General features: G+C 42.2%; 2 protein-coding genes across 8 annotated transcripts; one reads left to right on the plus strand and one right to left on the minus strand.

Moving 5' to 3' along the window:
• The first annotated feature begins 11063 nt into the window (after positions 1 to 11063).
• Positions 11064 to 16086, plus strand: LOC135597433 (zinc finger CCCH domain-containing protein 17-like). Of its 5 annotated transcripts, none has more exons than XR_010481250.1 (9): positions 11066 to 11327; positions 11406 to 12020; positions 12109 to 12204; positions 12280 to 12369; positions 12458 to 12559; positions 12695 to 12841; positions 14377 to 14496; positions 14607 to 15631; positions 15721 to 16086. XR_010481250.1 is itself a non-coding variant. In XM_065090369.1 (9 exons), exons 2-9 carry the CDS (start codon positions 11610 to 11612, stop codon positions 15386 to 15388), a joined length of 1044 nt encoding a protein of 347 aa, XP_064946441.1. In that variant the 5' UTR covers positions 11066 to 11327; positions 11406 to 11609; the 3' UTR covers positions 15389 to 16086. The 5 variants fall into 5 exon arrangements, 4 of the variants coding, with proteins under 4 accessions (XP_064946443.1, XP_064946441.1, XP_064946442.1 ...); XM_065090369.1 differs by having other exon boundaries at positions 14607 to 14666; positions 15371 to 16086; XM_065090370.1 differs by having other exon boundaries at positions 14607 to 14666; positions 15414 to 16086.
• Positions 16087 to 17454: 1368 nt separating this feature from the next.
• On the minus strand, positions 17455 to 24591 carry LOC135583972 (cell division control protein 2 homolog). Of its 3 annotated transcripts, none has more exons than XM_065090373.1 (9): positions 24336 to 24591; positions 24062 to 24187; positions 23795 to 23979; positions 22457 to 22577; positions 21748 to 21921; positions 20802 to 20965; positions 20634 to 20721; positions 18385 to 18438; positions 17455 to 17947 (listed from the first exon to the last, which is right to left on the minus strand). In XM_065090373.1, the coding sequence occupies exons 2-9, from the start codon at positions 24068 to 24070 to the stop codon at positions 17858 to 17860; spliced, it is 885 nt and encodes a 294-aa protein (XP_064946445.1). In that variant the 5' UTR covers positions 24071 to 24187; positions 24336 to 24591; the 3' UTR covers positions 17455 to 17857. The 3 variants fall into 3 exon arrangements, with proteins under 3 accessions (XP_064946445.1, XP_064946446.1, XP_018676208.2); XM_065090374.1 differs by having other exon boundaries at positions 24380 to 24524; XM_018820663.2 differs by having other exon boundaries at positions 24062 to 24526.
• Between the last annotated feature and the right edge of the window lie 1297 nt (positions 24592 to 25888).

Raw genomic sequence — 25888 nt, forward strand, 5'->3', positions numbered from 1 at the left:
GCCTTCGCCACGCTGCGCAAATAAGGCATGCGACTCAACCCCACAAAGTGCGCCTTCGGCGTTACCTCCTGGAAGTTTCGTGGGTTCATCGTGCACGAGAGAGGAATAGACGCCAACCCGGAGAAGGTCCAAGCAATAATCAACATGCAATCTCCCCGGACGATTAAAGACCTGCAGCGACTTAACGGAAGACTCGTCGCACTGCCTCGCTTCCTCGCCCGATCGGGCGATCGCTGCCTCCCATTCTTCAAGGCCCTTAAAAGCCCGAAGAACTTCCTGTGGACATCAGAATGCGAGGAGGCCTTCGAACAAATGATGCAGCACCTGGCCGTTCGAGCGCTCCCTCCGCTCAGGACTGGTTCTCCTCGCCCCTGACGGACGCTCGTTCGAGCGCTCCCTCCGCTTCGGGTTTAAAGCCACCAACAACGAGGCGGAGTACGAGGCGCTCCTAGCCGGACTAAGGCTGGCCCTCGAGATGCAGGTGGCTGCGATACACGTCCTCACCGATTCGCAACTCGTGGCCGAATAGCTCAACGGCAGATATGAAGCTCGGGACATAACCATGGCGAAATACCTGGCTCGGGTAAAGGACCTAACCGCCAAGTTTCGCTATTTTACACTATCTAATGTTCCGAGGAAGGAAAACGAACGAGCCGACGCGCTGGCTAAGCTGGCGTCGAGACCAACCCCCGAAGCATGGCCAGAGATGGAGGAGCTCCCTGTCCGTGCCATCGAGGTAGCAACTACGACCCCAGGCAGCGCGCCGATCACGTGGGTGCAAGAGATGCTGTGTTTCAAGCGGGATGGAACTCTTCCCCCCGACGAAGTTGCAGCTCGGCGCCTGCATCGTACGCACGCATGGTACGCCGAGGAGTGTGGCCGCCTCTACAAACGGTCCTTCACCTATCCCCTCCTGCGATGCTTGGAACCAGATGAAGCCCAGATGGTCCTGGCCGAAACCCATGAGGGGATCTGTGGCGAGCACATCGGCGGGCGAACCTAGGCGCACAAAATACTCCGCCAAGGCTACTACTAGCCGACCATGTGCCGGGACGCAAAAGCTTACGTACAGCGGTGCAGCCCATGCCAGCGACATGCCCGCACGCCCCGACAGCCCGCGCTTCCGCTCAGCCCCATCGACTGTGCGTGGCCATTCGCGCAGTGGGGTTTGGATCTGCTCGGACCCTTCCCACCGGCCTCCGGACAACGGAAGTCTATAATCGTGGGAGTAGACTATTTCACGAAGTGGGTCGAGGCCGAGCCGCTGGCGACGATCACGGAACACCAAATGGAGAAGTTCGTGTGGAAAAACCTGGTGACCCGGTTCAGGCTGCCCAAGGCCATTATCACGAACAACGGACCTCAGTTTGCCGGCAAAAGATTCCGGGAGTTCTGTGCCGGTCATGGCATCCAGCTGAGGTTTAGTTCGGTGGCCCATCTTCAGACGAACGAGCTGGCAGTGGCAACCAACCGATCCATCTTGGACGAACTTAAAAGAAGAGTATCTGCGGCCCGATCGGCCTGGACGGACGAGCTCCCCAGCGTGCTGTGGTCGCTGCGCACCACCCCCAAGGCCGCTACCGGAGAGTCCCCGTACAGCTTGACATTCGGGACCGAAGCTGTCCTGCCGCCCGAGTTGGCTGTCACCACCCTCCGGACAAGGAACTACGACGGGGAAGCCTCGGACGAAGGGCTTCGCGCCAGCCTCGATATACTCGAGGAGCGACGCGCCGACGCGCACCTAAAGGCCCTCTCTCATCAGAGGGCCGTCGCGAGGATCTACAACAAAAAGGTGCGACCTCGACCGATCAGGTTAGGCGATCTAGTCCTATGAAAGGCCGAGGTCAGCGACCCGACTCGAACGAGGGGGAAGCTGGCCCCCAAGTGGGAGGGACCTTATCGGGTCGCCGGGGTAGTCCGACCGGGTACTTATCATCTCACGACAATGGACGGCTCCTCTTTGCCAAGGCCATGGAACGTCTAGAACCTTAAAAGGTTTTTTGTCTGAAATCTCCTCCTAGGCGGAAGTTCTTTGGCCAAGAAAAATGGTTTCTCTTCCGAAGCGGCTTCCAAAACTCGACTAAAATCACTAGGCTCTACTTTCGAAACAGAAAGACATGCTGGGAGAAGATTTCTTTATTTATGAAGCGCGGAATTACAACTGCGACCAGACCCGAAGACTACCAAAATTATAGGACGCAAAAGCAGCTCGGCCGAGCCGAACTCAAGATTACCCTAAACCATCGGGGCCCCCGACGCTATCGTCGAAAGGAACCTCCTCCGGCATATCTACATCCAAATCCTCGGGGTGCGAGGTAAAAGGATCCACCTCGCCCCCAACCCGGGATGGCTCTTTTGGAACCGGCCCAGTGCAATCTGGTACCCGTACTCGTAGGTACCTGCCTTGACCGAACCAGCCCGAGCTGGAAGCCAGGGGATTGTTTGTAGGCTTCGATTACTTCCTTCTCTTTCTCTGGCCGCCGCTCCCGCTCGGCCACCAGGGCTTCCGAAGCCCCCTTCGCGTCAGCTAAGGCCCACTCCAACCGCTGGGCCAGGGCGACCACCTCGTCTCGAGCTCGACAAGCCTCAGACTGTGCCCCCTCCAGGAGCCCCCGAAGGTTGTCTTTCTCCTCCTCAACCGCCTTCGCCTCGGACCTCAAGCGAAGGACCTCATCCTCCAGCGCCGACATACGTTGGTCGGTCGCCCCTGCCTCAGTCCGGAGGCGCGTCACCTCTGCTTCGAGCTCCGAGGAGCGCTGCTCGGCTGCCGCGACCGCCTCCGGAGCCGCCCCTGCGCGAACCTCCTCGAGCTGCCTGCGTAGCTCGACATTGCGGTCGCACAAAATGCCTAGGGCCCGGCCTGCGTCGCGAACGCGATCTGCCAACGCCATCGCGTAGTGCTGGCCCTGCGAAAAGAAAGTCAGAACAACCCGCGGACGCGCCATAGGTCGGAAGCCAACAGCGGAACACTTACCCACAGCAGCGACTTCACGGATCTACCGAGCAAGGCATCCGATGGCAAGGTATACATTTCACGAGCCAGGTCAGGGTGCAGCCCCCCTCGGATGAATGCGGCTGCGGTCTCCCCATCGGCCCACACCCGGGTCCCGCGGATTAGCCCCCCCCCCCCCCAGCGGGCTACCAACCGATCAGAAGGTTGGCCTTCTGAAAGCTCGTCCATCAGGCGCGCTTGGTAGAAATCGTTCGGCGGCCCCGCGGGCAGACGACACAAGTCCCGAATCGAAGGCTCCTTGGGCGCCTTCCCCGCCGCCTCCTTGCTCGGCCCGGCCTCGCCCCGGCCTCGGTCTCCTCGCCGGTCGCGCGAGCCCGACTCCACCGCCCCCCCACTCTCCTGAGCCCTCGGGGGAGTCGGTTTCTTCGAAACGACAACCCTTGCCTTCTTCCGAGGACGGCCGTCCTCGAGCTCCACCGGTGCCTCACGCGTGCCAACGCTCGAGCCGATCTAACGCCGGGGCGACACGGCCGACGGAACGCGTCCTCCGCGCACTACAGCAAGGTTCACCATCTCTGCACAAACACACCGACACCGGTTAGTATTCCAAAAGGGAAAAATAAAAACAGGAAGACCTACCGCCACCCCCTTCTCTAGGCATACCTCGAGGTACCGGGCTCAAGCCCGCCTCGACCAACCACGCCTCGGTCATCTTTCGGATGACACCGGAAGACGGGAGAATCTCCTTCAACCTTCGAAGAGCCTGAAGCTCCCCCTCATCCAAGACCGGGGCGGTATTATCGACCGCGCGCGCCGCCCACCGAAGCCCGAAGTTCCAACTCTCCGGATGGCATACGTAGAAAAAACGCTCCTTCCACCCCTTGTTGCTGGAAGGAGCCCCGCTGACTCGAAAACCCGGTCGAGCGGACAAGTAATAGCCCCCCGACCCTCTGGACAGGCGGAAGCAGGAAAGAAAAAGAGACCGGCTCGGGGTGATTTTTGCATAGTGACATTCCCCAAGGAACGCCACCAGATAGCGCCAAGAGTTCGGCGCCATATGAGAAGGGGAGATGCGCCACCACGAGACGCAGGAAGTTATGACTGGATGGAATGGAAGGCGTAGTCCGGCCTCGAAGGCATCTACGGTTAGGGCAAAGCCCCTAGGTATGGGATCATACGCCCGCTGCCCCGGCTCCAGGGCAATAAGCATGAATTCCGCTGGGATACCGTAACGATCCCGAAGGAGGCCAAGCGACAACTCGCTCACGGTGGAGTCGAGGTCGTGCGGCCACATCAGCGATTCGAGGGCTTTGGTGGCCCTTTCCTCGGACGAGGAGCGGGAGCTCGCCGACACCGCCTCCTCGCCAATGGCACCAGGAAGAGGAGGCGAAGGAGGAGAGAACGAAGGAAGAGAAGCCATTCCTTACCGAGCTTTCAAAAGGGTAAGACGACTGAAGAAGTGCTGGGCTAGGTCACCCAAGGAAGGGGTCGAAACTAATGCAGGCACCAGGAGGTGAAAGGGGCCAACGGAGCGCTCCTTATAGCCAGCTTCCCGCCGGAACAGTGACTTTTCCTCTCCTCAGACGCACTACGAAGGCGCAAACGTCGTGTCGCCATAACTACGACCGGCGCAGCATTTAATCGCTGCGCAGTGCAAAGCACGGAGTCACCAATCATGTCAACCTCGAAAAACAGCGACTCTCGAAAGGGGGTGGCCCTTTGATCTTCCCCTAGGAAAAAGCGACCCGGCCACCCGCACCCGCGCACGGTCAAACGACCAATCGCTGGTCAAAGAACCAAGTATCACCCCAGCCGTATCACGCCCGAGGACGCCGCCTGCCTGCAACAAGCACCTCGGTCAATCCCTCCCGAGATCACACCTGCGCGGTCACCCCGCCTGTGTTGTGCTCCTCGGCCCTCGGCTTTACGCCTCCCGAGATCACACCTGCGCGGTCACCCCGCCTGCGTTGTGCTCCTCGGCCCTCGGCTTTACGCCTCCCGAGATCACACCTGCGCGGTCACCCCGCCTGCGTTGTGCTCCTCGGCCCTCGGCTCGACGCCTCCCGAGATCACACCTGCGCGGTCACCCCGCCTGCGTTGTGCTCCTCGGCCCTCGGCTTTACGCCTCCCGAGATCACACCTGCGCGGTCACCCCGCCTGCGTTGTGCTCCTCGGCCCTCGGCTCGACGCCTCCCGAGATCACACCTGCGCGGTCACCCCGCCTGCGTTGTGCTCCTCGGCCCTCGGCTCAACGCCTCCCGAGATCACACCCGCGCGGTCACCCCGCCTGTGCTGTGCTCCTCCGCCCTCCGCCTTGTGCTGCTCGAAAGGCGTTCGCGCGACCGACCCGTCCGCAGCACGCCCCTCAGACGCATGAACAGCCCGCTTGAGGCAGGAAGCCATGCATCGGACTCCCCACGTGCAAAACCGACGCATAGCTCCTTTCGGGTGGGGCATATGATAGGGGTAAAAACTGATTTGACATAACACCCCGGATTTGACGTAATACACCCCCACGTCGGACACCCTGCGCGGCACACTGCCCCAGAATGAGTATTAACAACGACGCGACGCACACCCACACCCGCGGACGCCCGAACGACCTCCTGGGCTGACCCCTCATGGCCGGCCAAGACGGGGGAAGGCGCTGACTGACACCCCCCATACCCTGCGGCAATTCGGTCTTTCACGCAACGCCCGCGACAACGACAGACGCCATCAGAGGTACGACCCTGCCCTGCAGACAACAACGTCAGGTAACATCGAACTTCATCTATAAATACCCCCAAACTCTAAAAAGGGGGGGACTGAGACACAAAAACACTCAGAGGCTCTTCCTCTGCCTCCTCCACAATCCCCTCCACATCTTTCTTTGACTTGATCGTCGGAGGGGTCGGGCCGAGCTACCGACCCGACCTGTGTGCAGGTATTCGGCCGCTGCTGGATTCCTTTCGGCGCCACGGAACTTTCCAGCCAGATCTACCTTAGCTACCACAACGCCCCAAGGGGAGCCACATCTGGTCCCAATCATTCGGAGCCCTGAACCAGCCGGGTCGACCCCGAGGTCACGGTTAAAAAAGTTATTTGCAATAACAGGGGCTAATTGTGGTCGCTCTTGCTTCGATCTCTTAGGTGACTCCTTACGTTGGCCTATGACTATTATCTCGGTGATGATATATTAATTGGTCCTTTTAAGTATCTTAAGTATAGTCGCTAGTACTCTTACTATTATGAAGGTATGTATTATGAGTGATGGATAAGTATCTACTATACCTTATATCTCATCATTGGCAAATCATGCGATGAAGTATGTGAATGTTTCCTCTTCCTGCTTGACTTTAAGGAGTATTACCATTGAATGTTGAGGGTGTATGTTTATAAGAAAGTAAAGTTCAAACTCACTCACTAGTTAGGCGAAGGAGTACCATTCTTACATTGGGCCTCTTAACATGGTTAGGTAGGTGCAGCATATTAGGGCATCCGATGTGTCATATAATGATTCTGGATGTGGAAAGTCATAATATGCTCCATTGAATTAGCACTACTATTAAATGCTTCTAAGGACGAGAGATAAAAATTCATTAGAATTGGTTCATCTTGAATTTTCTAGGTAAATAACAATTGACCCGAGTTGGGGTTGACCAATGCTTCCTCTTTTGACAATTGGAGCTCTTATCACATCTCCTCCAAATATCGATCCATCTATCTTAGTTGGATCCGTAGAGAATCCTCTATCGAGTCTACTGACTAAGCCTCGAATTCAAAGGAGGCAAACTGAGGGTGTTGTAATCCAATGAATTCCATAGTCAAGGTAGACTCAGATGCTCATGTGATGTTGACAACATGTGGGGTCGGAGAATCTTAATAGGTGCCGATGGTGGTGGAGCCAAGGATTGGTACTTGCTAGTCATATGTGTCATACAAGTCAATCACATGAGTGATGGTGATGACATTGTGACACATTATATAATAATAATAATAATAATAATAATTATTATTATTATTATTATTATTATTATTATATTATTATTATTATTATTATTATTATTATTATTATTATTATTCACTTTATATCTTATATTGTATATATTATGATGTCCATGGATCTATGCAATAAGAATTAGATTGTGATGAGATCACGATAATAAGATTGATTCACCTTTAGACACAAACTCTAAATAATCTCGGTCATAGAATACTCGAGAGGGACATCGAGATAACTGGACAAACTGGTGTGTTATATACCCGTTCATATGATGGAGGCAGTAGTCTCATAGTTGCTAGTATGGGGACACTAGAGATATAATGCAAGTGTTCATTGGAGAATGAGTTCACAAATTGATCCGCTCACAGAATGCTGGATAACTAATAATACCTCATTGTTAGACAACGATTCTATAGTCTCAATTATGTATCTTGTCCTTAGACTTGAGACAACAAGGATTCTCTATATGAGTACTCTACTCTTTAATACCAGACTTATATGTTCAGAAGTTTCAGATCTAGCACAACCAATCATTGGGAGTGATAGTCAACCTTACGAGGGCTATTGAGTATCAATAAAGGATCATCCGCTCTTGGTGTCATTAGAGAAATATCTCATATGTTCTTACTTAGATAAATCCCTAGCTATGGTCATTTAGATTGAGAGAAAAATAGTTCTATAAGAGAATCTGATTAGAGCAAGACTCAAGTAGATTCCGAATGGGGTTGACAGTACTATGTCCAATATATGGTCTTTAGGATATTAGATAGATGAGAGACTATAGATACACAATAACTAATGACAGACATGTCTAATTGATTAGATTCTTTTGTATCGTCTAGGGACTATGGCATAGTGGCATAGTACGTTCATAGTCAACGAGTCTAGTGAATTATTATAAGAGATAATTCACTGAGTCAGAAAGAGTTCTAACAAGTATGACTCATGGCCAGCTTGATATTGGGCTTAGAGGGTCATACACATATGGTATATATTGCAACGAACAGAGGTTTAAATATGAGATATCCATTGAAGCCTATATCTTATTGGATATCCAATAAACTCTTTAATTGTTGAATCTTGTGGATAAGGTCCAATAAGAGCCAATGAAAGATTATTAGGTAGAGATCTAATAATCCAATAGGCTTGAATAGTTGGATGGAGATCGAACACCCAATATGGCATGCTCCATAGGGTTAAGTTAATAGAGATCTCTAAAAATAGGAGAGAACTAAAGGGGCATAGGCTAGACCCATTTTAGTGTCAAAAGCAAGAAGGTCTAACCCCTTCTTGATTACATGGTGCACGTAGAGAGGAAGATCATGCAGCTACTATGTGAATTACTACTAAAGAGGCGGATAGTTGGCCTCTTTCATCCATTCATATAGATCTGAGATTTTACAGGGATATGCGATCTTCCCAGATAACAAATCTCACTTGATACATGTGGTTTTGATTTTACGTTTTATTTTACGCACCAATTTTCGCACGACAATGAGAACCATTTTCTTTGAGAAATCTGAGATTTTATTTTATTTATTCTTCCATTATGCATATGATATTCTGTCTAGGTTTCCTAACAATACTAAGTTACTGGCACTGCTTGTTAGACCAACTAGGGCAAAAGCAGAGTGATGACCTATATTAGGTATATTAGCATTTGTACTTATTAAGTGAGGATTAAAAATACCTTGATAGGGGTGAGTAGATAACTCGAGGTTATCCCTATGGGTGAGATGTTAGAAAATTTGGGGCGATATCATATGCTCAACGGAAGAACAGAAAGAAAATTCTTATATTTCCATAAAAATGTTTCATCATCGTGTAAAGATTAATGCCCAAAATCCACAAAATAAAAAACTACACGTATAAGAAAGATATGTGTCACATAGGAAAATTGCATATCCTTGAAGACCTATAGATCTATTGGAGAAGATGAAGGAGGTCAATTGTCTTCCTCTGTAGCGACGATCCACATGACAGGGCCTACGAAGGCATTGCTCAAATCGTTGCCCAAATCTCCACATGTCCCAAATAGGGTCTATTGATTAAGGAGGAGAAGGAGAGAAGAGAATAAAAGGTAACAACTAAAAGATGTTTAGCCTATGACTTTTTGATTCCCTCCTATTTATAAAGAACTCCTATAAACTTAACTCTAATGGATCTCCAATAATATTAGGTATTGGATCTCCATATACATCACACACAATATTTGTAATAGGTAATATAAAGTGAAAAAATATTAAATAAATAATAAGTAAAAAGAGTGCATATTATGTCACACGTGCTATCATTCACATGATTGGCTTGCATGAGAGATTCTAAGTCTTTGAATAAGCATTAATACTGCATTAGTGTTTGTGTTGAAGTGGATGCATCGATGTACAAAGAGGATAGCTATTGCCTACTTAGGTTGAAATACCATGAGTCGGGACAAAACCTCTTTGCTTGAGCATTCGTTAAGGGGATGAAGGGATAGACGTTCTTATAACATGGAGCCCTCCTAGCTTCAAAAATATGATGAAAAATGTCAATGACATCCTGGCTAGTCCGACATGGTCTAGACCCTTATGCATAAGATTGTCCAAGATGTCATTGAGGTGAAAACACTGAGCCCCCCTGAGATACCACCTACATAAAGACCAAGATCAAAAAATGTTTCCCAACCCGATCCATTCGATACCCAAATTAGTTCTATGAGATAGGTGTGTGTAGTCGCAAGCGGTCAAAAGTGATCCCCCATTTACAATATGCTAAAAATGAGCTTATCATAAAATGGGTAGAATATTTTATGAAATATTCTATGATAAAGTAACTCTCAATCACCTTTAACAACCTCTCATTAACATTTTTCTCTACATAGATGATAATGGTGAGATAGCTTGCAGTCATTTGCCTTGGACCCTTTTGTCGTCTAGAGAAGGATAATTTTTGTCTTTTTCTTTTAGTTTGGACGCTATATGAAAAACATATTTTAGGTGATGAATGATTAATGATATCCTTCGTGTCAACGAGAATAATATTAATAGAAGATTGATTAGTCAAGGATTTTTTTCTTAGAGCATCGAATAAATGTCTAAGTATAAAATATTAAAAGATTAAGAAATAAATTAATTCTTGTGACACTTGTCAAAACCATGATATCAAAAGACCAATATTATCTTTGTGATCTTACAAAGTTCTAGCACGATCATCTTATATCAACCTCATGACAGTGTACCGGACAAAGACTCTTGGATGATTAAGCATATAGAGTTAAAAGTTTTGGAAGATTGATAAAAATATAAACTAATATTAAACTTGGGTAACCCCTAAGCTAAAATAGGGAGTTAATTTATGAGACGTTTACATTTAATCATCAATTATTATTTGATTGCATGCACATACGTTGAACCAATTGAACATCACGATTACAATAAGATAGCTCATCATGCCGATGTCAAGTATTCTTAGGTGATGATGCATCAAGATGAATAAGCATCCTTGTAAGCAGCTATTCGATGTCCGAGTCCATTGGGTGGCATATCCTTGGGTTGCCCACATGTCACTTCCACTTATCAACTTGAAAATGGATTGCGAGTAATTAATGTAAGAAGACAAGTGGAATAAACCTGATAGGTGAGAGAGACTCGATGCATTATCCATAATAATAATACCTTTTTATACCTCGTTTGCATGCGGAGAGAATACACAACACAGCCCCTTAGGTTTGTTTCTTCTCCAAAATAAAAACTGTATTACTTCAAAAAATAATTAAAACAATTTAGTCTAATAATAATAATTATTATTATTATTATTATTATCTTCCCCACAAACATATGACATTTTTATATTTAAAAAAAAATTATCTAGCCACAAAAATACATTCCAAAAAATACTAGTGAGGCATTATGGAGGTGGTCCCTCCTACTCATGACTTTCATCAACCCAAAAAGAATATGTATAATTTAAACTTACCAAAATAAATATGAAAAAATAATAATTAATTTTGAAGGTGTATAAATATAGTTTTGCCGGTTAAATTTTATTCCAATATAGACCGACGCGCCAATATGAACTTTCGATTTGGGCCGCCATTAGCACGAATCGATGCTTTTTGGGTTACGTTCGACCGACTGACTCGTGGACGAAGAAGAGTCGGCCATACGAAACCGAGCTAATTGCTTGCGTCGGGTCTCGCACGAGCCCTCGCGAAGAAGCCAAGCTATACAAGTCCGGCGACGCGGTCGGTCGTCGGGGCGGAGGAGAAAGAAGCCAAAGGTGGAAGGAGGCGGCCAAAAGGAAGACGTCATCCTAGGAACGCAAGGAAGGAAGGCCGCTTCTCTGAATTCCTCTCCTCTTCCTATCCCAGCAAGCTCTAAGGCTTTTTAGCGATACCTACCGAACGAGGTGCCACTCTCCCATTTCTTCTTCATCATCATTGCTACCCGTCTTCCAACATCTCTTGATCGTCTTCCCGGCCTTCAGTTGTCTCGGCGTCGCCGTTTCTTGGGTCGTTTGCTGGACATTGAATCGAATCATCTCTTCTTCTTCTTCTTCTTCGTGGTCATCTTCCCGAGGCTTCGTGCTGAACCGAACCACCCGTTCTTGGATCGATCGTTTGACGCCGATTCCACCTTTTCTACTCTAGGTTTTCGCACTGAGTCCCACCACCGCTTCCCGGATCGATCAATGGACATCGAACCGGCCGATCGGTACGGAAACAAAAGGTCTTTCCAGCGAGCAGGATCGTCGCAGGGTGCGCCCGACAGGGTCAACAAGGTCTGCTTCGACTGGCAAGCGGGACGATGCAATCGCCACCCCTGTCGCTTCCTCCACAGCGAGCTTCCGCAGCCCATGTCCGCTGATGGCGCCACCTCCAGGCGGGGCAATCACCAGGGCCTCGTGCGGGGAATTTCTGGTGCGGTCGGTGCCTCAATCTCCGGTTGGGGAAAGGGCCGAGCGGGCCGCAAGGCTTCCGACAAGATCTGCAGTTACTTCATCGGTGGGAATTGCAGCTATGGGGATAAATGCAGGTTCTTGCATTCGTGGTTCATCGGTGACAGCTTCTCCCTCTTGGCCCCGCTTCAAGGGCATCAGAATGTAGTTCATTCTGCACAGCTTTATTTCATGTGCTTCTACTCTATTGGTATTCTGATTTGGTGGTTGAACGAGTGAGTTTTTCTGTAAGGTCGTTACTGGTATTGCACTGTCTTCAGAGTCCGGCAAGCTCTACTCTGGCAGCAAGGACGAATCTGTTCGGGTTTGGGATTCTCAGACTGGACAAGTAATGATGCTCTCAATATTCTTACCATTTTGGAACTAGAATGTTATAGTTTCTGACTGTTACATTCGATCGTAGTGCACGGGAGTTTTCAATGTTGGAGGTGAGGTTGGATGTATGATCAGTGAAGGTGCTTGGATATTTATTGGAGTTCCAAATGCCGTCAAGGTTAGTATTTTCAAGGTTATTGGCCCTACGACACCTTGTAGGTAATTTCTGCAGTAACTATACTGGATTTTGTTCGATGATGATTTAGGCATGGAACACACAAACCGCAACAGATCAAAACCTTGATGGACCTATCGGACAAGTTTATGCTTTGGTTGTTGGCAACGATATGCTGTTTGCCGGTACACAGGTAGGATTTCTTTTTGTTGCTACTGTTCTGCTTGGTTTCTAAGAATCCATTGTGTTCTTTTCTCTATTTGGGTCTGTGGGCTCAGTTTCTGAATTTGTCTGGAAAAAAAAAATCCTATTCTCTCTAATTTTACAGGATGCACATATATTGGCATGGAAGTTCAATGTTGCTGGGAACTGCTTTGAACCTGCTGCTTCTCTTAATGGCCATCGACTTGCGGTGGTTTCTTTAGTTGTGGGAGTCATGAGGCTGTACTCTGGTTCCATGGATCACACAATAAAAGTAAGAATCCTAGTGCAAAGGCTGACTTGTTTCATGTACCACTCAAAACAGATAGCTGGTAAATTGAGCTTGATGAATCCCGTTAAATAACACCACAACAATTATTTTTTTATGAATTATCTCAATAAAGTGAAGGCACCTTAATTTCATGATGCTCCTTCCAAAATAGTTTTTGAGCACCTTAGTAAATAAGACCTATTCTTTCATGAACTTAATGTCAGTCTTCCTGTGCAGTAAGTCTGGAACAGTCCTTTTATTTTCCCTTGCAAACTGCATTAGTTTAAAAAAAAATAATGTTTTTGTTTGTTTCCATATGTTAGCTCTTGAGTTACCACAAAAAGTTATAACTGGTAATATCTTAGTTTAAGTTCAAAATAAATTTAGGTAAGTCCTTTCTTTGCCACATCTAACTATATACAAATACACCATAATTTAGTTCAGGTTTGAATACAGCCCAAGTTAAAGAGAAATCAAGACAATTAACTCATCTGTGTTTCTCTTTGCAATACGTATTGATACAAACAAACCACAGAGCAGGTCAAATTTGAATATGTAACCAGTTCTTATACATATGAAAATTTCTAAGTCAATTTGGGAAATCTTAAGCCTGCCTCACTCCTTTCATCTACCCATGTGTGTCATTTGGTCTGCCATAATTCACAAACATACACAGGGTTAGGATTTTTCCACACTGCATTGCTTTCTTGATTTGAGCTTTATTTGAAGATATTCTTAATTTAATTTTTTTCGTAAATGGGGTTTATTGTTCATTTAAAATGGAAAACTAGATTAACTAGAGCCAACAATGAATAGAACAAGCCCTGTGGTTCTGAAGCTCAGAATAGATCCTTGCCTGCTGGTATAGAAATCCATCCATGTATAGTGCACATGAAGCCCACCCGTGATTATCCGACAAATATGCAGCTTGGTTCATCCAACATTGTAAAGGAAAAAAAGAATAACTTTTAATCTTTTGAACGTGAAAAAATGTCAAATATAATGTTTTCATCCTCCAACTATTCAAGTTTGTAGTTTCTGGGTCATTCATTAATTTCTTTACGTCATTCTGCACAACCTATCTTAGCCCTTCATGTAATGACCTCTAATGCTGTGTGACAATATATCTCCATCTAGCTCCTGCAATGAAGGGACTGCCATTTGGTCAGCACAAAATAAAACCAGCCCCATCCGGCATTGAAGTTTTTCAAAAACATCTGATGTTGTTAAGCTTGAGTCATTCATGTGAAAAGTGTTCCAATGAACTTCAGCCTTATTTTCCAAACCAAGGCTGCATAATTTTTTTAAAATTTGTGAAAAAATCATTGCTAAGAATTAAATTTCATTCTCAAAGCTCCAAATTTATCTCCTAAACATGTAATGGATTTTCCCAATCGACTTAGATGTATACTGAAAAGTGAGATGCTATCCCTAAAATTAACATGAGATGCATTCTTGTTGTTTAGCCTTGTTTTTCTTTGGTCCCGTAAAATTTTGGCTAAAGTAGAATTCTGAATATCTGGAAATTATATTTTTAGGTCTGGGATCTTGCAACTTTACAATGTCTTCAGACCCTCAATGACCATACGTCCGTTGTTACATCATTACTTTGTTGGGATCAATTTTTGCTATCTTCTTCTTTGGACCAAACAATTAAGGTCAGTATCTTATTGTTGTAACCATAAGACTTCATGATTTAATTTGACACTCAGAATGCTCAATTAACAGGATAACTGACCTAGTTCCCTCATGCCATTCCTTTGTACAGGTTTGGGCTGCTACAGAAAGCGGAAACCTGGAAGTAAAATACATTCACAACAAGGAACATGTACACACCTGTTCTATAACAAACTGTGGTTAAATATTCACTCATAGTTTACATCTTTGCATTTATGAATTCCATTGGAGCACTAGTGTCCTGTATTGATTCGAAAGTTAAATTTCATATCACAACATAACAACTGCTTCTGTAGCTTTTTTCTCTAGTACCTTCTTCTCTGACATTGGTGAAGCTTTTGTTAATTAAAACGGTCCGGCAAACAGAAATTATGAAGCCATGAAGCTAATTTCTCTTGCAATACGTAATGACATCACTAAGATATGGATGTAGGTTTCAGAATATGTGATCCTTTTAATGTGTGCTTCAATACATGGCTTGTACTTTTAAAATCGATGTTTTGCAGATTATTTCTCTTATAATGGCCATTCAGTTGAAGAATTTGTATAGCGCAGTCAGTTTGTAATTGTTAGGATGTTTCTTTTGTCGTTCTAGAAATATATTTAAATTGGAATAAAGTATATTGTGTGCTTACTTATTTAGGGTATTCTGTGACTCTAATATAATTTTGATTCTTCATCACAAATTATGTTCTTGTGTAGTTATCTTTTTTAGGAATTATGTAAAGTGGTTATATGCCCATGATTCTGTATTGTTTGCATGGAATTGTATTATCTCTTCTAATGACAGATCAGCCTTTTTGCATTGCTATTGTAAGCACTTTGAACCGACAGAAATCACATGTATTCTTTCAGAATTGGTGCATGCCATGACTTGGTGCCTGTCTTAAACCTGCAGTAGCGACAACGTGGCGTGCATCAAGAAGCACACTGCCCAGTCCCCACCTCTCACCCTTTAGATGCACACCACGCTGGCCAGTTGTTACTCGGCATGAGCAGCACCTCTTCTGTTATATGAGAATGTTCACTTCAGCAGTAGCTTTAGATATTGGATTCTTGTCCTTCGCATTGCACATCACATGTTGGTGGAGTTGTTGCAAGCCGACACCTGATTATGTTTGTGCAACATGCTTCTGTAGGAAGATAGGAATTTTTAACCTAATCTACTCACCCGTGTTACTAACGAATGCCATTTTTGTTCCCAGGGTGTGCTTGTTCTATGTGGCATGCATGATGCTCAAGCCAAACCAGTCTTGCTATGTTCTTGCACCGACAAAAGCATTCATATCTATGACCTTCCTTCGTAAGTATACATGCATATATATATATATATGCATCGAGCGGGGTAAGATATTCTCCAAGAAAGAGGTGAGAGCAATGGAAGTTGGACCTAGTGACCTATTTTTTACTGGAGATGGCACGGGTGAACTGAAGGTGTGGAAATGGTCGACGAACAAGATGCCGGTATCATGATTTCATGATACGAGAACCAATAGCTGCACCATCTAATCTTTTGTTGTATAAGTTACAATCATTTGTTCGAGTGTGAGAAATGGTGTTTATGGTGCCAATTTTATCCTTCTCTCTCATCTTGAGTCAATCCAGAATCAACTATAAATCATGATTACTCAGACGACAATAGGCGATTATACTCCGAGCATAGATGACAATATAGGATTATGTGGATCGTTTGTGAGTCCCTATTTGAGAAGTGAAATATCAGTTCATCTTTAGCCCTATTTTTCGAATGAGAAAGTTCATCTTTAGACCATTGGAATCTCATAGCTTTGTTGCTGTACAGGAATCTTGGCTGAGTAACCATTGGTTCATTGGTAGCAGGGCCAGCACTCTTTTTTGTATCTTTCAGTGTGTAGATGTCGGGAAGCCTTTTTTAATCTCTCTTTTAATCAAACAAATGAGTATAGAATGCCCCAAGAAGAAATTATATAGCACAGGACTCGTTGGCATTCCTTTGGATGCTTGAGAATGTGAAAAGACAGGATCTATTGGAACCAGCTGAATTCAGCACTGCCAGTTTCTATCTGATGGTGTGCTTGTTGACAGTCCATGGTATAAGCAAGATGGTTGTGTTCAGTGGAAACAATGGAATTGTAGGATAGACTGCCAATACTTCTGTATGATGCAACGAGAACAAGAAAGGGGAGCACTTGGTCTCAGTCCTGTTAAGTATCATTGGAAATGGCCTTTTAAGTTGAAGAATGCCGCTCAATACGATATGTATGCCATGGACCATATTTATATGCCCCATGGACCATATTTATATGCCCCATATTTTACCACTATGTATATCAGGATAAATTGAAATATCATCCAGTACAAAAATCTTGTACCACCCAGCATGCTCGATAATGTTCGATGCTATACGCCCGGTAATGTCCGATATAGGGTTTATGCCTCTCGATATAGGATAATATAGGTCCGATACCATTCGGAGCCGTGACCGAGACAATACTAGTATACTAGGAATTTAGTCTTACCATTCTAGTCATCGATTAGGGAAAGGAGGACAACATCATGCCTTTCTTGGATCAAGAAGCTCCTCAGAGAGATCTATCTCGGACACATCTTGAGCATGCTAAATGATCTGTAACCTTTCTTGGATCAAGAAGCTCCTCAGAGAGATCTATCTCGGACATATCTGGAGCACTAAATGATCTGTTTTGGTTGCAGCATTTAAAGATCAAAAGCAGCATTTCTCATGCAAGTCAAGGTCATAATGGGAGAGAATTCTCATCAGACTATGTTTTACAGCTTTAAACACAGTGAAAAATGCCAGCAGCTCAACACAACATTGTGCCTCCCCCCTAAATAAATCGAGCCATGACAAAATGCAATATATGACGTTTATTAGTTCAGTGCAATCAGAACTAAAAATTCAGCATTTTTTTCTTTTCTCACACAATGGAAAGCATCATCTCTTGTAGCATGAATACCAGAAATAATATTTCTGCAAACAGAACAGCAAGGAAAATATTTCAAGCATACACGTGATACTTAATTCTCTCTAAAGAGGTCAATAACAAACAAGAAATAGGTGCAAAACAAGAGAGAGAGAGAGAGAGAGAGAGAGAGAGAGAGCACATACAAATACAAAACTTGTCATAAATTGTTATACTAAGTAATATAGGTGAACTATGAATGGGGCTTCTTTGTACCAAACTGAGATCATGTCAAGATGTGAATGTTGACGATCCTAGTAGGGAACATCTGATGATTTTGAAGGCAACCATGATGGGTAGCAGAGGTAGCAGAGATATAAAGATGAGCTGCAGAATTTTGTTGCCCTAGCTGATAATTTGCCATGAGTCATGAGGACATTACTCATGGCACCAGTCCAAGATCCTTGAAATACTCATGCTCCAGAGCTTGTCGAGCTGTGATTCTTTTACTTGGGTCTAAGCATAGCATTTTCTGGTGACCAAGATGTTAATTGGACAATTAGCAACAAAGAACATTAACCAGGATATGGTCAGGATTTGCTATTAATTAGATACAAATTAGTTCCACAAAAACAAAGTATCTATGTTTTATCATTTAACAGCTAAAAATTTGTCTCGAGTGTTCCAACCATTAAAAGGATAAGCAATATTAGCTATCAGAATCAAAGACAACTGAGGTTGAATTAGCAAATCTGGACACATAATGCTGCATGCTATCATTTACTAAGATTCAAGTGGAGAAAATTCACAATGTTGGTCATGCCTCACAGTGACTTGCAATCATGTATATGGTCTTTACTTCACAAGGTATTATTTATGTAACAAAATAATTTGAGCTTGTCCTGAACTTCACATTAAAAAAGCAAGGGATCTTTTAGGTATGCAAATATCAAAATTGGCAGGACTTACAGAAAGAAGATCAACTCCTGCAGCTGCAAGATTTGGAACTACTGTCACCAGGTCCTGCACAGCACAAATCCAATTATAGGCCTTCAAGAACAGACCAAAGCAAGTAAAATAAAAGCTGCCATAGCATTGAATTGTGCCACAGATGCAAATTGAATAATGAGCTCCATATTAGAAAGGGGGAAAGAATCATTTATCACACAAACAAGTATGTTAAAAATACAAGATAACACCTCATTGAGTTCAAATTGTAACACCCCGTTTAGTCCAAAATTGAAACCGGATAAAAGCTAAGATTGATTTATAAGAGCCTGATGGGTGTACTACTATTAACTTCTACTTAAGCTTTCATAATGGTTCAAGCTCAATGAATTAATTAGTTATTCCATCAGGCCAGATCATGACAATTTATTTGTATTAGAGTTGACCTAGTCTTGGGGCACGATAAGATGCTCAAGTAAGAAAGGATTGGTCATGAACGAGACTAGAGCGTATGTCACGACGTGGCGTCACCACCGGGCTATGCCTCACAAACACTATACTATGGTGTAATTGGACTACATTAGGCTTTGACGAGAACATCAAAGCCTTAAGTGGGGAGATTGTATCATCGCGTTTAGTCTCACATCAAAAGTTAATAAATGTGTTAATTTTAATACTAGAGAAATTGACATATAAGGGGTGTAATATTGTTAATTTTGGCCTAAACATTTGAGGCCAGTAGTGCAGGCTCAATGAAGTTAATAGGTAAATTATCCGATAGGTCAAATCGTGATGATATACTTTAATAATGAACAAAATTATAAGAATGAGAAAAATTTTAGAATATATAGCAACTGAAACAAAGACACAAGAAGGGAACACTTTAAGTTTGGCAAAATATAAAGTTTATGGTAACTTTTTTGATAAGTTAGGAACTAAGGCTAGGAAAAGAATATTTCTCAGATTGTTATAGTTTGAGAAATAAAAAGTATAAATTTAGGGAATGTTAAGTGTATAAAGAATAGAGACAAAAAAAAATTACTTAATGATACACAAATTTAGAAAGATGAAAGATTTTTTTATTTTATAAACATTCCATAAATGCCTTAGTTTTAAAGATAAACAATATTGGTAGGTCTAGCGATCTTGGATTGTTCACAAAATTAACGCAATAGAGAAAGGAGATTTTGAAAATGGCAAAAGTAGATAAGAACATAAGACCCGACAATGTTTCTATTTGATTTTGAAAAGTTTAAAAGATAAAGAAATAATTTAGTTGATTAGTTTTTATAACAATTAACAAAATCTTGAAAATTAGACAAATGTGTGATGAATGAAGGAAGAATTTTAATTATCAATTTATAAGGATAAGGGTGATATCCAACTGATCTAATTATAGAAGAATTATGGTAATAAGTCACACAATGAAATTAGGAATGGATGATAATTAAGGACTAAAACTGAAGATATATAATATATAAACTTAGTAAGATTAAGAGAAAAAAGTATAAGTAGTTAGGATGGATGGAGAACCTTCTATAAGTAAAAGAATTATTAAAAATCTTAGATCTATTATTTAACAAAATAAAGAGATGATGCTGATTTTGTCTATAGAGTAAAAAGCTTGATGGTTGAAGCTGAGAGAAGCTTAGGGAGTTCTGTATAATTATCAAATTATTTTCTTTTAAAGTAAAATTTTATAAGATAGTTATTAGGTCAGTTTGACATGTTTAAGAACTTTGTATTGTTGAAACGAAAATATTAAGCTACATGTATGGATTCACCAGGAAAGATCTAAGAAAAAATGTTTTAATAAATGAACAACTAGATGTAGTGGTAATAAAAAATAAGATGAGGAAAAACTTTGGAAGATGATAAGGAGATCCTCAAAGGAGACATAGACGTGATAATACGAGGTGAGCTAATTTGTATTACTGGTGTAATAATTAGAAAAAAATCTACAAAAACTTTTCTAAAAACTATAATAGATATTTAAATACTCTTGATTTAATAAGGAATATTATCTTGTATATAGCTTAATGATAAAACAAATCCATGTAGCAGATCTCTAATAGTTGGGACATTATCAGGACATTATGACTTGTTATATTGTCATGCTACAACCACTTTTTTTTTTCTCATTTATCCTAACAATAATGGGTTTGGGGAAATGCTGTAGGTGTTCAAATAGCTCCTTATAATCTGTTTCATTTATCCAGCCTTCCTAAGACCAACATATGAAATCAAATAAGCATATCCTTCATTCATACCTTGGAAAGCCACTTGGGGAAAGCAGATTTGAAGTCTGGTAAGGAAGTAACTCCAGGCCAAGTGTCTTCATTAGGGGTACCCAACACTCTATAAAAAATAAAATAGCCTACAAAGTTTAGGTGCGATATAAGAAAAGTAATTTTCAGGATTCATGAAACAACAAATACCTGAATATCTTAAATAATTCATCAATCTCAGAGTCTCCAGGGAACAATGGTCGCCGATTCACCATTTCAGCAAAAATACAGCCTATTGACCACACGTCCACAGGTGTAGAATAATGCCTGGATCCAAGGAGGATTTCTGGTGCTCTATACCAGAGTGTTACTACCTGAAGCAATAGACAAAATCACAGATGAGACAGACGAGAATTTTAGTCTTTAGCACAAGAGTTTAAGTTTCAGCAAGTTGAGCATAGACTGAAACTACTTGAGCTGGCACAAGGTTCTAAGATCCATAAGAGGGATCTAGTACCAGTTCACACTAAAAAAATTAATAATCGTTTCCCGTGGTCTTAGGTTTCAACCTGCCTGAGCTGGACTGAATTGGCTATAAGGAAAAAGCTGGTTCAAATTATCTGTTTAAGACAGGTTGGTGCATGCCCTTAAGGCTCGAGAAAATCTTTGCAGTCGTTAATGCCGCACCATGCTCAGAAGCACTTCACAGTACCTCATTGACCTCAAAGGAAGTCCAGGGAACAGATCACTCAGTATCTCTATCAAGCAGCTAGCACCCATATGTCAGCATGGCAATTTGCTATGTTGTGCCTGTGGTATGTACTGTGCCAACAGTCAATTAAGATAAGGGGTACTGGCAGCACTAGATAAATCTTTTTTAGTCTACATATTATCCAATTTAGTATAAACAACTATAAAAATGTTGCAAAGAAGAAACTAAACTCCGTAAGACAGCCATCAAGCAACAAGTACCACATCAAACAGAACTACAAATAGCTTTGAAGAAATGGCAACACATATTATGCTAAAAGATCAAATTTGATGTGAAGTGAGTTTCATTTCTTCAGAAAAAATTGTAACTGACACGTAAATAATTTATATACATAACTTTGAGTGTTTATTCAAGTGTGATAATAAAATTATTGCATAGTAGCACCTCATGTGTAAATGTCCTAACAGGAATACCGAAAGCTCTAGCAAGCCCAAAGTCTGCAAGCTTCAATGCATTAGTTCGCCGATCAATCAAAAGATTTTGAGGCTTCAGATCCCGATGAAGAATCCTATGAGAATGACAATAGGCAATGCCGCGAAGTATCTGATGCAAATATGTCTGCAGGTACAAGAAACAGCAAGAAATAAGCCTCCAAGATAATAGCTACCATAAATCAAGATCATATTTCTAATATCCTGTATATACAACATACCAAGAAGAACCAACCTCTATTTGCATTTAAACTTGTGAAAATGACCTTTTTTCTGCATTGTAACTCAAAAGCATGGATCGGCTTTAATAGAACTACCAGAATTTTCAATAAGAGAAGCTCCCAAAAGGATTATTTATGTTCAAAATGGCAGCAAGTTATGAACTTTCAACAAAGATAAAGTCAACATTCTTTTCTGCATTCACAATTATTTATATTTATGAATCAAAAATGGTATGGAATACAAAAGACATTATTAATCGAGGAAAATAATAAAAAAGTTCGAGCTTTTTTTTTTTTTTTTGCAAAACTACATTTAGCTAACCTTTACCAAGTTCTTCCTTCTACAACCAATGTCCATTGTGAGAGCTATTTGAAAGCATGTTATCTAATAGGCGATATGAAGCATAAACTAACATACTCTACTGAGAAAGACTAGCTCACTTTGACTAATCGTGGATCTTTAGCAAGTTCCGGGCAAGAATCCATGTGCTTCTTCAAGTCTAAGTCAAGATACTCGAAGACTAAATAAATCCTTTTCTCGCTGTGGACTACATCCTGCAATCTGTTGTCAAAGAATGGTCAAAATCACCAAAACTTTAGCTTTTTAATTTGATATTAGGAACAATTATGAAAAATTGTCTATCATCATAATGACAAGCAAGAAGAAGCAACAAAAGAAAAAACAAGAAAATATACTGAGAATTTATATAGGAAGATTTATATTTAACCATTATACAGTCCTTCAGAACTTCATATCATGCTTATGGCTAAAGGAATTTGTTCAATCCAACAAAACCAAAGTAAAACAGAGGTGTAAAAAAATTAACGTGAGGTCAAAACTTGCAAGGTAGCAAAAAGGACTGTTTACCAATTGGAATTTAAAAGACCAACTGACCTTAGTTATTAGTTTGTATAATTGAGCACATAGCAAGTTACTCGCACAAAAATTTTAAGCAAGTGAAAGTACATCATTGATAATGACACAATTAGAAGCAAATAATGCAACTCCTTAATTTTACAGAAAAAATCAAATTCTTTGCTAATCATGTGCCCACAAAGACTCAAAGCTACTTTTGAGAAACATATCTACGCTGAGCAGCTGGTACATGTTTCGTGGAATTGATCGATCCTAATCCAGTTAATCACAATCGAATTGAACTAATCTGGATCAGGATATTAGCAGCATATAGATTAACTAATCTCACAATCGAAGCATCTCAGCTATCCTAGATGATTTTAGGCTGATCTTGGATGATTTGCTATATCTTAGAAAAGCCTAATGCCACAGTGAAATCTGTCTGGGCAAGCAGATACAAACCGATGAGAATCCTAAATCCTCTAGCTAACCTTGAACCCAATTGTACTTGCAAACCTTACCTTTGTGCATTACCTTTGACGACAACTTTGTATTCGAGATCAGTTAGGCAGGAACTTAAGATATCTATTCAATGATGACATGTACAGGGCCTCAGAGTCTATGACCTAACAGAATGACACCCTAGATAGCAATTGGATACATGATCCATTTAGTTCTACATGAGCCCACATAGTTCATAATTAAAACATCAGGCTATTAGTTAGTTCCATGAGTCTAAGTACTTTGGTAAATACAAAAATATAAAATCCTAAATAAATTAGTCCTTTCGAACATATGCAGAATTGCTAATGGAAGCACATACAAAGGGAAAAAGTAAGCAAAGTTACAGCAATGTCATGATGAGATAGCAAAATAAGATCAACAAGGCAGCCAGCAGATAAATCAGCAAGGCAAAGAGCGACCTGACAATGTTGTTGTGCTGCATTTCCTTCAGCAGAGAGATCTCTCTGATGGCAGTGCTTGGAACCCCCTCGTCCTCGTTTTCCAGCCGGATCTTCTTCAGAGCTATCGTCTCATTGGTGAGACGATCCCGGGCCTTGTACACCACCCCGTAGGTCCCCTCTCCAATCTTCTCCACCTTCTCATACTGCGACCAAAACCCCTCATTTTTACCACTAGAGAAAGCCATCAAGACCTTCTTCATCTACAGCAGCACAGCGGCGGCTCACCTGGTCCATTCGATCGTCGCCCTACCACGAAAAAGGATCACAAGAAACCCAACGACCTAGCGATCACCACGCAGGAGAGAAAGAAAGGACTTGACTTGGGAGCGACTTCACCACATAAACGGAATCCTAAACATCCAAAAGACAGTAAAACAATCCTCATTAATCCAGATTGGTAGAAAGGGCTGCATTGCGGAGGAAAGCCCTAGTGAAATCAGCATTCCAAAGGTAGAAGAAACACAGCATTAAAAAGCCGAAAAATCATGGTAAAAGGAACCCCGAGGCGGCGGTAACGAAGGGGATGGATGATTGAAGACGTGCGATCGGATTTTGGAGGCGGAGAATGGAAAGCAGAAAGCCCGAAGAGGCAAGAACGGTTGACTTGGAAGAGAGAGGCGAGCGCGCGCGCGAGAGCGAGAGAGAGAGAGAGAGCGCTTCTCCCTTCTCCTCGGCACGGAGGAAGCGTGGCGGCTGTTTGCTTCGGCTAAAAGCCCCAGGTGATTGGGGAGGAGGAGATCCGGTGTGCAGGCGGAGCAAGGAAACAGCTTCCACAAAAGAAACACCGTCCAGTACTAGAGCGACGCGTGTATGCATGCCACTCGGCCGATCGCTCGTTAACCCGTTAGACTCCGTTACCATTGCGTAGCACAGCGAAGCGACGCAAGCGCGGGCCCACTATATAAATCCAACCATGAGACAGGTAGACGAACGTGTAATCCGATGATGCGGTGAGACGAAGTGCCGCTTTTGTCTAATCGTGGAACGGGAAATGCGATTAGTGGCCCCTAAATCCTGATTAGTCTCGTTGACGGAGATTTGACTGAAACGGACCAATCATTCCCTTTCAACGAACCGACAATAAATAAATTATCATATATACTTATTGAGACTAAAAGATATTAATAATCAGGTAATTAAGTTCCCATGTTTATTTTCTCATAACAACGAAGAACAATATTATATATATATATATATATATATATATATATATATATATATATAACTCAAATAAGATTTTGGAAATAAGTGATGGAATATGATTGATTCATTTACACTCTTAACATAAAGAGCACAAACACCTAAACAAGTAATGACCATTGTTCATTTACTTATGTGAGTTTTGATTGTTATGGTTCAGCTAAACAGTTTTGATTTCTGGAGTCCATATTCTTAAAGATAAAGAACCCAAGTACTAAAAGATTTGTTTATGAATGAAAAAAATTATAATTATAATTTGATTATTCTATAAATATCATATGTATTTCAATATCTTGACAAGGGTGAAAAAAACATAGAAGAAAAATACTTCAAATGCTTTTAGGATTTTATTAATATTTTTATAAATATAAAAAAATAAATTTATGTGAAATGATATACAAAAGATTCATGTGATATTATCATTTTTTTTCAAGTAATGGAATATGATCGATTTACTTACACTCTAACATAAAGAGCAAAACAATGAACACCGAAACAAGGAATTAATTGTATTCATTTACTTGTGTGAATTGTGATTGCTATGGTTCACAAATAGTTTTGGATTTCTTGAGCCAAATCCAAGTATGAAAAGATTTCTTTATGAATGAAAAAAAATTAAAAATTATATATTTCAAGATCTTGACAAAAGTGAAGAAACATGGTAGTCTGATATGTATCTATATATAATTCTTGTCATAGTAATTAACATTAAGATGTTAGTTTGAGGTAAATATGCATCTATATATAATTATTGCCATAGTAATTTTCACATTTTCTCCTTCTAAGTTTGAGGTTAGTAGATATACATATATCCCCCTTCTAATTTAAGACATAAATTATTTTATTACTATG

This window comes from Musa acuminata, chromosome BXJ1-11 (genome assembly GCF_036884655.1).
Source record: "Musa acuminata AAA Group cultivar baxijiao chromosome BXJ1-11, Cavendish_Baxijiao_AAA, whole genome shotgun sequence".
NCBI lineage: Eukaryota > Viridiplantae > Streptophyta > Magnoliopsida > Zingiberales > Musaceae > Musa > Musa acuminata.